This window comes from Microtus ochrogaster, unplaced genomic scaffold (assembly GCF_000317375.1).
Source record: "Microtus ochrogaster isolate Prairie Vole_2 unplaced genomic scaffold, MicOch1.0 UNK54, whole genome shotgun sequence".
NCBI lineage: Eukaryota > Metazoa > Chordata > Mammalia > Rodentia > Cricetidae > Microtus > Microtus ochrogaster.
The window spans coordinates 129,684-141,447 of record NW_004949152.1 but is presented as its reverse complement, the minus strand read 5'-3'; the positions used below and the strand labels follow the sequence as shown (position 1 = coordinate 141,447).

The 11,764-nt window shown below is 44.0% G+C and overlaps 1 protein-coding gene across 1 annotated transcript in view; it reads right to left on the bottom strand.

Annotated features, from left to right (window-relative positions):
• Nucleotides 1-78: 78 nt before the first annotated feature.
• Nucleotides 79-11,764, bottom strand: part of LOC101984440 (carboxylesterase 1D) — a 31,121-nt gene continuing 19,435 nt past the window's right edge. Inside the window, exons 9-14 of the mRNA XM_005369584.1 lie at nucleotides 10,858-10,998; nucleotides 9,981-10,061; nucleotides 8,736-8,883; nucleotides 3,236-3,367; nucleotides 2,835-2,907; nucleotides 79-448 (exon numbers count right to left, since the gene is read on the bottom strand). Of these exons, the coding sequence (XP_005369641.1) occupies nucleotides 265-448; nucleotides 2,835-2,907; nucleotides 3,236-3,367; nucleotides 8,736-8,883; nucleotides 9,981-10,061; nucleotides 10,858-10,998 (759 nt within the window). The 3' untranslated portion in view covers nucleotides 79-264. The remainder of the gene's footprint in view (nucleotides 449-2,834; nucleotides 2,908-3,235; nucleotides 3,368-8,735; nucleotides 8,884-9,980; nucleotides 10,062-10,857; nucleotides 10,999-11,764) is intronic.

Below are 11,764 nucleotides of genomic sequence, written 5' to 3'. Positions count from 1 at the left end.
ACACACACCCCCAAAAAACCAAACAAGCACAATAAACAATAACAAAAAAGAACCCAACCAGGATGAACACTGATCCAATTTTGATTTCCAAAACAATGTTTTATTTTTACAAGTTGAAGCAGTAAGGATCCTCTTTAATGCATTTGTATAAAATAACATACAGTTGTATAGCCTCAAAGATAAGAAGCCTTGTTCCTCTGCAGAATCATCTGTGGCATACATGTTTCTTGGCTCCAGGCTCTCAAACATGGCTGGACCTCCTGATCAGAGCTCAGCATGCTCTCTGTGTGTTGCCCTCTCTGCTGCCTCCTTGGCCCTGAGTTCAGTCCAAAAAACCACTTCCACGTCTTTCAGTCTGTGGGCTGCCTGGATCGAGGTGCCAAGCTTCATGTAGCCTTCCTTCTGGTCATATTCTGGCCAATGGGGCAGCCCTCTTCCATTAGGGTTCCTGTGAACAGAATTTGAAAAAAAGAAATTCAACAAAGCAACTGAGCTGTCCCCATGATGCTCCAAGATTGGCAAAGATGCCTTGGCCTATCTCTGCCGAGGAGCCTCCTTCCACACCCGTGCCCTTCTCCACCTCCGGGGACAGCTGCGCATGTTTAGAAATTTCCTCCTATTATTTAGAACTTCACTCTCCTCTGAGACCTCATGTATTGAAGGCTGGTGCTCAGCTAGTGGTTCTGTAAGGCTAATGGAGGAATTAAGAGGAGGTTCCTACTTGGAAGAGGCAGGTCCCTGACAGCCTGCTTCACACCATGCTGAGCCTCCACCCCTCCATCTCACTGCTTCCTGACTGCCAAGAAATGAGGTCTGGTTCCCACCTAATCTCCCTTCTCCGCCACATTCCTCTTAGTCACAGGCTCAAAGGGAACATCTCAAAGAGCCCCAATAAAATCTTCATCTGCTAAGTTGACGAACCTCAGGTATTTTGCTTCAGCAATTGAAAGATGACAACACAAAATTATTACTTATGAGTATTACTAAGAAGTGGAGCTTTGTGTGCTTAACTCAACGATGTGGCTCCGAAGAATTTTTTTTCACTGATTTGTGGAGGAGTTTGGAAATGTTTGGAGTGGGCTGTGGAGAATGCAGACTGCAGTGAGTGAGGCATATGGGGAGTTCCAGCAGGCTCCACTAGGAACAAGAGAAGCAAAGCTCATGATGGCTCAGATGGGAAGGAAGCTTCTAAGGGGGTCTGGATTAGAGTGCGTTCATTCTCCAGTCGGGCAATGAATTTGCCTATATTTGTCTGGTCTGATATTTTATGGGGTCCCGAGTTTAATCATGATAAAGCATTTATTGGTCATGGAAGTTCAAGGGTAGCATAGCATACAGGTAGTATAGAGGGTTTTTGTTTTGTTTTGTCTCATTTTAAATCATATTTACAATGAGATTCAGAAGCAAAAACTACAGCATGAGGATTAGAAAAACTCAATCTTGCCATAAACTAAAATTAAAACCATGAAAAACAGCCCACTCAGCACCATGACAAAGGATGTGAGTTAGCTTGAGTACAGGGAGGGTGTGAATGGTAGAGAGTACTTCATTAGGAGAAGCCATCGTTCACGCCCCAGATCAATACGAAAGCTGCCTAGAGGCTCCCATCTCGGGAGTTCGTATGAGCATGAAGTTCAGAGACTTGAAATAACTGAAAAGCCTCTGGTTTCACCCTAGTCCTTACTCTTCAGCCATCTTTGCCTGTGTCTTTCTCTTTGTCATTCATACTTGAGCTCTTTCTTGGTTTCCAGAGCACAACCATCATAGGCAGAAGGCTGTAAAGGTATAAGCTTGTTCCAAGGATGTTGCTTTGAGAAAGTGTTGCTAGATGCCCCTGCCCACAGGGTGCCCTGAAGAATAAATTCTCTGGTATTTGTGTCCTTATCCAGACACTCAGAGGCTATAGCAGCTGATGGCTCATAGAGCAGGGTGACATCTGAAGCCAGAGGTAAATCTTGGTGCTATCTGAACGGGTGTGGTTTTGCAGGCATGAAGAATGCAAGAGCAATGGGGTCAAGGCTTCTATAAAGATTGCAAATGAAAGAGCTGGAGGTCAGTGTGTGTGTGTGTGTGTGTGTGTGTGTGTGTGTGTGTGTGTGTGTGTGTAAGGTTTGAACCCCTGCTGAGGACTATAAAAGCATGAGGCTTCACGCTGTGAGAATGATGCTGATGTTGCCATGGAGACTATTAGTTAGAAGTGCCAGAACCCGGACCTCTTCCTTAGGATCTGCTTAAGACATGAGCACAACCCCCACGTGGGAGGCCCTTGGGGCTGAAGGAAGCGAGACTTTGGGGGAAAGGACTTCCTAGGCTTTTCAGAACCCAAACCAGCCAACAGATTTCTGCTTGCTTGACTTGGAGCCTTAGGGATTAAGCCTATTGTGCTCGATCAACAGGTGAAAGTACCCCTGGGGCATGGTGGGAACTCAAGAAGGGAAAAGTAGTTGGAGGAAGTTGACCCTGAGGGACATGCCCCATGATTTCTGCGACCTACTTTTTTCCTCTCTTTCCTGCCCGACTGCCAGTGAGATGGAGAAAGGAAGGGATTTAGCTATCACCTTATCCCACCATGTTCCAGACTGACAACCAACCAGAACAAGTAGGTCAAATGACCAACAATTGAACCCTCTGAATCTGTGAGTCAACATGAATACCACCCCCACTACGCTGAACCATCTCAGAAGTCCCCTCCCAGCTACAAACCTGATTACTCTGTCTTTGTTAAGAGAGTCACAGGGACTGGAGGTTGACCACACAAACACTAGAAAATACTCCTCCCAACCAATATAGCAACATCACACCCAGACCCGTCCCGTCTTTGCCACCAGCCTCACCCATTGCGAGCAAAGTTGGCCCAGAATTTCATCACCGTCTTGCTGAGATTGATCTCCTCTTCTGAGGCGCCATCTGTGGGGAAGAAAGAATAAGCTTCAGCTACTCACGAGTGGCTTCTGAGTTTAGCAGCTGCACCACGGAAGTGACGGTGACTGTCATTAACGTGGGAACGTATTAGAAATTCAAAGTCTTGACCCTTACCAAGTTAAAAATCTGTCCTTTAAGAATAAGATGGTTAATAATCTACACTTCAAGTTAGTAATCTCTTTCCATACGCTGGCTTCCTTTGTCACCCATGCTCATACAGCTGATCCAAACACAACTCTGCGCAAGGCTATTAAGCCAGGGCCCAAATCCGGGCCTCTGATTGCCAAGGCCACAGGCAGCAAAGAGACATTACCTTTTAAAAACGGAGATCCAAATACTGAGAAGAGTTCATCACCATGGTCTCCTATCACTGCCTTGGGTCTCATGTTTGATACAAAGCTTGGGCGATACTCAAACTCATACATGTAGGTGGGAGCCCCAGCATCTGCGGAGACATGGATTCAGATAGAGATCACCTGCCCACTATACACTACTGTGTGGAGCTAAGGCTTCAAACGGCATGGAGGTCCCTGTAAGGGGAGAAACAGTTCAGGGAAGGGCTTGTTCAGGGCTGCACAACTAGCCGACTTGGAATAAAGGCAGTAAAAACCACAGATACACATAGAAATGAACAAGGATCTCTTTTATTTCAAGTTTGTGTTTCATACCCCACTTCTTCTTTGCTCAGAGAGTATTAAGTTCTTAAGATGGCGAGGTGGCACCAAAAAGAGATGAGTTAAGGGAGAAAGAACTTGTCTCCAGCCCACCCTCCTCTCCTCTGCTTTCTTTCTCACCACCAGCATGTCCTGTCCATGTGTGAAGATGCCAGATCTCTTGCTGACAGAACCATGTGGCTGCCAACTATTGCTTCTTATGGTCTGTCCCGTTCCATGCTCCAAACCTTGGAAATGCCGCCCTTTGTAGCATTCACAAGGAGGAGGGGAGACAGTCCTACAGCAGAGGCAAAAGTGCCAGGTCCCATAGCAGAAAAGTGGGGAGATATTGGAGCCTTGACTCTATGTATATAGTGAGAAATTTGAAAAAAAAATGAAAAAAGGAAAAAATGCTTAGCTGTAAGAAAGCGTCTTCTATATCACAGCATAACCCTTTGCATCTCCACACATTTGTGATCATTGTATGTACATTTCACACACTACTACCATTGTTCACAGATTAAGTTACAGATTCACAAGTTAAAACGTTATTTATATTGTTGTGTGTATGTGGTGTACATGTGCCACCTCGTATGTGAAGGACAGTGGATGATTCTGATTTGAATTAATGGGAGCTGTAGAATTCAAACTCATTTGTGCAACAAATGTTTTGCCCACTGAGTCCCTGCAAAGGCTTAAAGTGATTTACAGCATAGGGTGTACAATAATCTGTCTTATTTCCTCTCACAGTGTTCATCCCTGCAACCACAGAGGCGGTTCACCTGAGCAGTGGAAATCACAGAGGGAAAAGTACGTGACTTTGGTCTGTGCTCCAATCCTGTGATCAACACAAGGAAACAAATGGGGTGTCAGCAAACCTAAGGGTTTCTCATGCCAAGGAAAATCACGAGCAATGCATACAGACAATCCACGGGCTGGGAAAATGTTTGTAAGCTGTACCTGTGATAAGTGTCTATTTAAATGTATGCATAAGGGCTGGCAAGATAGTTCAGCAGTTCAAGCTGGTTGCTGTCAAGCCCCATGACCTGTATTCAATCCCTAGAGGCCATATGGTGATAGGGGAACACCCACTCCCACAATTGTCTTCTGACCTCCACAGGCATGCTATGGCATGTGTGCACCTATACAAGCACATGTAGGACAAAAAGTGAAGAATGCGTATAAGGAGCTCAAACACTGTCTAGTGATAAACAGACAAACAGATAAATACAAAATAATCAATAAAACGAGAAAGGGGACGAGGGCCCAGCAGACATTTCTTAAAAGAAGACTTACAGGCTCAGATTGAAGAAGGCGCAGGGAACACGTGACACTGTCACCTAGACCAGCTCAGGGGTGAGTCAGTGGAACAGCCTAGGCCCTATGAGGTTGAGAGAGCCTGGGCCAGTGCTGAGCTACATGGGAACCCAACGCTGCCAGACTCAAAGCTCTTGTCAGCACACAGAGGACACAGGTTGGTTACACAGACCTATGAAGCCTACCAGGTTTCTGTCCTACCTGAGAAAGCTGATATAAAAAACATTCCTATTAGTGGGATGAATCACTCTCTTCCCCCAGTGAGGGAGAAATTGGACCAGTCTTCAGGTTATTTGTGCATGGTGTGTGTGCATGTATGTGTGTGTGTGTGCGCGCACGCATGTGTGCACACAAGCCCAGGTGTGTGGTGTTTGCTTGTTTTTTACCTGGCTTTTTTGAGTTGGGTTTGATTAGTTTTATTTCACTTTTTATACTTGTCATTTTTTTTTACGTTCATTGTTAAGCACTATGTTAGGCCTTCTGTCTCACCAGAATAGATCTTCTTGCCTGTCCCTCAGTTTATAGCCACAAACCCTTCCATCCTTCGCTTCTGTATTCAGTGCAGTCTCCCCCCCACCCCCCCATATTTCTATCTCCTATACCCCCGCCTGACTCATGTTTCCCTCCCTTTCCCATTCAGCATTCCTCCTTTTGTTCAACAGTTCACAATGGTATCCCTTACATAATTTGCAAGCCACACCTTTCTTCAACCAGTGCCCAGCCCATGGCCTCTGAATCTAAGTGGAAATAAAAGTGCTAGGTATTGGGGTCTCCAATAGCTCGGCTGATGTGTGATATTGGAAATGACAATTCAATGCCCCAAGTTAAAGCTCGTGGGAAGCTTCATGGATAATCCAGATCACAAGGAAGACAGAGTATCAGGGTTTGAAGATAAGCTAGAGGAACCGAAACACTCAGTTAAGATCAATAATAAATTTTCAAAAATTCCACGAACAGACCTGGGGCATGGATGGATGGAGATCCCGGGAGTTTGGGGGCTTCAAGAAAAGATCTATGAATTATGAACACATAAGGAAAAGATTTCTGTGCACAGAGTACAGAAAATATTTTCAATAAAAACATAGAAGGAAATATCCGAAATCTAGAGAAAGAGATGCCTGTCCATGTCCAGGAGCCCTAGAGGACACCAAATTGAGGGAATGCTAAAGGAGCCCTTCACGCCCTATTCTAGTTAAAACACTAAAAAACAAATAAAGGGGAATGGGAGATGCCAGAGAGAAGCCAGGTAACACATAAAGGAAGGCCAGGGGGGGGTCTTATAGCTGATTGCTTAACAGAATCTTTTCAATTCAAAAGGGCTTGGAAAGGTGTTTGTCCAGTTCTGAAAGACCAGAGTTGCAAATTCAACTATCATCTCTTAAAGGGGAACCAGAACCCCTCTACTACGAAAGCAGGCTAAAGGAGCAAACAAGCACTGAGCTACTTTTGCAAAGGGCCCTTGAAGGAGTACTAAAGACCGAAGCGAAAGATAAACACATAGAAGAGACCCCTGGGAAAAATGATAGCAGCACAGTCAGCAAATGCAGAACAAAGCAGGATCACAGATCCAGCGGTGAGCAGTGATACACACTGTGACAGTAGGACTATTGCTCCTTGTTATCAAAGCAAAAAGATGACACTAGCAGATGGTTCAAGAGAGCAAGATCCCCATGGTAGAGGGTAGAAGAGGAGGGGAGAGGAAGGGAGGGGAGCAGAGAAAAATGTATAGCTCAATAAAATCAATTTTAAAAAGCAAGATCCACCTTTTTGCTGCCTCCAGGAAAACCCACCTCCTGTCAAGACAGACAGCACTTCAGGGTAAAAGCGTGGGGAGAAAAACATTTTAAGCAACTGGAACCAGGAAAGCAAAAAGCGTAGCTATTCTGCTATCAGACAAAATAGACTTCAAACCGAAGTGAACCAAAGAGAGAAAAAACAACTCATACTGATGAGGGACAGTCTACCAGGAGGACATTTCTGTTCTAAGCATTTGTGTCCAAAACAAGTGTCCCCAGTTCCTAAAACAAATTCTATTAGATCTAAGCTAATAGGCAACTTTAATACCCCACTCTCACTGATGGACAGGTCATCTGGAAAAAGGAATATAAAACAGAGTCAAATGAAATCAGAAATAGACCAACAAGATACCCAGAGGCATTCGACCCAAACACTTCAGAAGAAACATTCTTGGCAATTTGTGGAATTTTTACTAAATAGCATATAGATATGGATGCAAATCAAGTACCCATAAATGTAAGAAAGTTGAAGTAACTTACTGTATATCTCCTAACAGTGGACTAAATCTAGGAATCAAAAGCAAGAAAAACTCCAGAGAATGCACAAAGCTGCAGAAGTTAAACCACGCACTAATTAGTGGTGTTGAAGAACTCCAGGAAACATTAAAAAAATTCCTAGAACTGAATAGATGAGGCCACAATATACCCGTGCCTGCTGGATAAAATGAAGACAGTCCTAAGAGAAAAGGCCTTTAGCTCTCAGAGCCTACATTAAACAATCAGAGAGGGACTGTCGTGATAGCTCAGCAGGTAGAAGCGCTTGCTGCACACACTGATGACCTGCGGTCAGTCTCTAGACCCCATGTAAGGTGGAAGTAAAGAACTCTTTGTCCTGTGGCCTACATAAGCACATCATGGCACCTGTGTACCTACACACACGCTACTAAGTCCTGCCTTTCCATGTTGGTCCTTAGCATGTTCTGCTATTGTCAACCTCCCAAGATTTCCCAATGACCCCTCTTCCCATAGTGGCATTCTAGTTCCACTTGCCACCATACCTTCAGAAAGAAAGCATCTGCAACAGAAACTGCTGGTGCCATTTAATGGTTATTCTCAACTGTCACTTCGGTTAAACTAAGATATACCTTGATTTGTCAGGGACATCTTTGGGTTTATTTGTGAAGTCATTTATAGAAACAGTTATATCATGAGGGCTCTGATCTACTAAATGATTTAATCAATTGACCAATTCAAAATTCTAACACAGCCCTGAGAGGTGGCAGAATTATGGAAGGTGGAGCCTGTTTTTGAAAGGCGTTTCCAGGTGACAAGGACCTGGTGGCTATTGTATACCTTAGACAATTTCTGTTGCTACTCTACATGGTTTTATTGCATCCTTGTCCCTATGATGTCACAAGCTCCTTCATACTCTCCTGACATCACAGACTGAAACCTCAGAGACTCTAAGCTAAAGCAGACCTTTGTTTCTTAGGTGGTGTGTGTCAGGCTCTCTGTTACAGCACTGAGCAAAGTTACTCTGAAAGTTACTTAACTGTAGCCCTTGTTCTAGGGCAGGCTAGCCTGGCAGCCACGTGCAGCACCATTAACTCTTGCTCCCCTTTCCCATCCTGGTTGTTAGACACAGCTCTGTTCATGCTCACAGTAGATAAAGGTGCCACAAGGCTAACAATATCTTAGAGAAGCGTTCAGTTGATGTGATGTGGCTCCTGGTGGGTTAACGCACGGCTCCCTTGACTCTCGGAAAAGAAAGCCCTAAGATGTTCCTTGTTCCCTAAAGTTCTGCAGTTGTAGCTAAGACAGACACATGCTAGGCAGCTCTCCAGATTAGCGGCCATCTTTTCTCTGCGTCACTTTCTTACCTCCCAATGGTGTTTTCTGGGATTCTTTTCTAAATTAAACTGCATGTGCACCCTTTTCTCATAGATCCTTACTAGTAGAAAAAGCAAAACAACCTTGCAGGTCATATGGAATCAACTTTGAGTCTTGGTCTCAACGGATTTCATTGCTATCTATATCAAGAGGTGGGCAAGCCAGAGACCTAGCAGGTGAACTTATATCCACCCCCCATCCAACACCTGGAACTCACCTCTGTGGCCACGAGACACCATCACTGATGGGATGTTGAATATCACATCTGCAAATATGTCTAGGAACATGTTTTTCTTTTTGGCAGGGTCGTCTGTCCATTCTAAATACTTATCAGCAGCCACTTGAATCAGATTCTCAGGAATTTTCTGAAATGAATCAGAAAGTGACCATCCAACCTGGTGAGAATTAGGACTTCTGCAGTCAGTTAAGAAGGCTTCTATGATTCTAAACTACTTTAATGCTCACCGAACCCTCCTCGTGTTGCTCACAGGAGACTGGAATAAACAAACTATCTAGATTCGCTATCTCTTTAAAAGTGTTGTTGATTAACTTTTTTAAAATTATTTTAATTAATTATTCTGTGGGTTCAGGTATCCGAGTCATATGTTATTACTGTCCCACTGGCTTTGGTGGAAGAGACCCATACACATTAAGAGACCTCATAGATTAAAAACTGTTCTCCAGTGAATGCTCTCTTCAGCTGTCCCTACAGAAAAAGTGTCATCTTTTTTCTTGCTCCTGGTCTTTTAGAGAAAAGTAATTTCTTGGTGTTTTCCCCTGTTCTCTGGGGGAAAAGACATTTATATCCTCACAATGAAGTTCAGAATTAGCATTTCTTAAAAAAATGGAATGAAAAAAGATATGGGTCATATGATTTGCTAGTTAGCAATTTTTCTTTAAATGTACAGAGTCTACAATATCTATTAACCTATAAACAAATCTTTTTCTTTTTTTGGTGTTTTAAGAAAGGTTTTCTCTATATAACAGTCTGGCTGTCCCGGAAGTTGCTTTGTAGACTGGGCTGGTGTCGAACTCATAGTGATTTACCTGCCTCTGCCTCCTGAGTACTGGGATTAAGGGCACCACAACCAGCCCTAACCCTACCCCAAAAGTTTTTAACTGACTTGGTGTCCACCTATCTGATTTGTATCCTAAGAACTCCATGAGGAAGTCTTGTGCCTCCAGTCCCTAGCTGCACTGGTCTTTGTTTCTGATAGTCTCCATGGTCTTGGTGTTGCTGGCTTTAAATAAACCTTTTCCTCTAAAACTTACTCTGAACTCAATGGGATTTTGATGGGGGAGTCACAAGTATGGGTTCGACACACTGGGATGGTAAAGTGGGAAAATCAAAACCATAGGAGCTTAAACTTAGGTTTTCCACCATCAACTTAGTCTGTGATTAGAGAAAGTCACCAATCTTCTTTCTCTCTCAAACAATGCCCATGATTCCCTAGAGCCTTACAAGCATTGGGTAGGACTGCCACAAGAGGGAATTGGCTGTCTTCTGGTCCAGTTTGCCGTCAGAGAGTGGATAGCCCATAAGCTGTTAAACAGATGATTAAGCATTAATAATCACGGGGAAATAACAAAAGCAAAAAAAGCCAATGAAGCAAACCAAAATGGAATAAGGTAAAGTTTGGGGGAACTTGACAGGCATGGGAGTTTAAGTTTTTGAGAAATAAAATAAGTAAAACCCATGGGCACATATGAATGAATACAAGCAACACAGAGAGGACACTTGAAGGTATTGATCACATCAGGGCCTCATGTTCCTTTAGGCAGTGAGGGAACATCCAGACTGTGGCCATATAGAAATCAAGGGCTCAGGAATGGAAGGCGTAGGCCACACACTCCCAGACTCGGGTAACAGGGGAAACAAAACCAAGCATTATGTCTGCGTGTCTGCATTCCTGTGATGCTCCGTGAAGTCCTCATGAAAGCTGAAGAACTCTGGGATGTGCTTACCACACATACTCAGAGCATTGGTCTGGCTTTAGTGTGTCTTCTAGTACTGAAAGTCACATCCCAGGCTGATACCAGGGCCCTAAAATGCTTACTTGAGAAAGCTCCACACTGCCAATAGAATGTTTGGTGGTGGACATCCAGGAGCCTGAGCCCCTCTTGAGAATTTCTTTAGAAAGCCTGCAATCACTAATGGCTCCTCTGCCCCATGTGATGTAAATTGGCACTCTAAAGGGCCTCACCAGGGACTCTCAGAGCAAATTTACTTGGAAAGTTTTAAGCTTCTTTGAAATATGGGTGCATAACCCTTGATCAGAGCAGGGAGGAAGATGCTTGATCCCCTGTGGAGTGCATGTACGCGGTCTATACATTCTCACCATTGGAATGATCCAGCCAAACTCTTGCTTGTTGATGCCCACCATGTAGGGGACAGTGTTGAAGCTCTTCTCAGCCAGGACCTCTTCTGGAGTCTTTGGCAGGAACACTCCATCAACCACAGTAGGGAGGAAGGGATAGGTCTAGATAAGACAGAAATGTTGCCTCTGTTGTGTTTCTGCCCTGTTACATCCAATGCCCTCTCTGGCTTTCTAATGGCTTGGCCAGCACAAGGACTCCTGTGTCTATGGTCACAGAAACCCAGTGCCTTAAGAGGACAAAGTCTAGGACTCTCTAAGGGGTTGGCACTGGCAAGATGATGGTGGTAGGGAAATAAGGAGGCCAATTTTCATCCCAAGCAGAATACATACTGCACAAAAATGTGTCAAAGTTCAGGCTATATATTGAATCTAAAATACCCATTTATATGCTAACTTGGGTTAATCATTATAGATAAGTTTATAATGTTGCTGAAAGCAATGAACTAGCAAATGTCGAGGCATTTTTCCAAGGGAGTTTGAGAGTTAGTTCCTGGGAGCCTCTGGTCACAACTGTTTTTAAAATCATCCTTCTTTTATGAGTCAGTTTCTATTTACCTTATATAATCACCTGTCTTAAAATTACTGGGTAAAAATTTGTTGAAATAGGAGTGGCGGGGCTGCGTCCCCAGTACCCCAGCCACACCCCGGCCGCCTGGCTAGCTTATGCCCCGAAATAATAACACACAAACTGTATTCATTTAATCACTGCTTGGCCATTCTATCTAGCCTCTTCTAGGCTAATTCTCACATATTAATTTAGCCCATTTCTAATCATCTGCTGTAGCCCACAAGGTGGCTTACCAGGGAGATTCTAGCCTACGTCCATCCTGGGTCAGAGCTTCATCGCCTGTGCCTCAGAGAGCAGAGC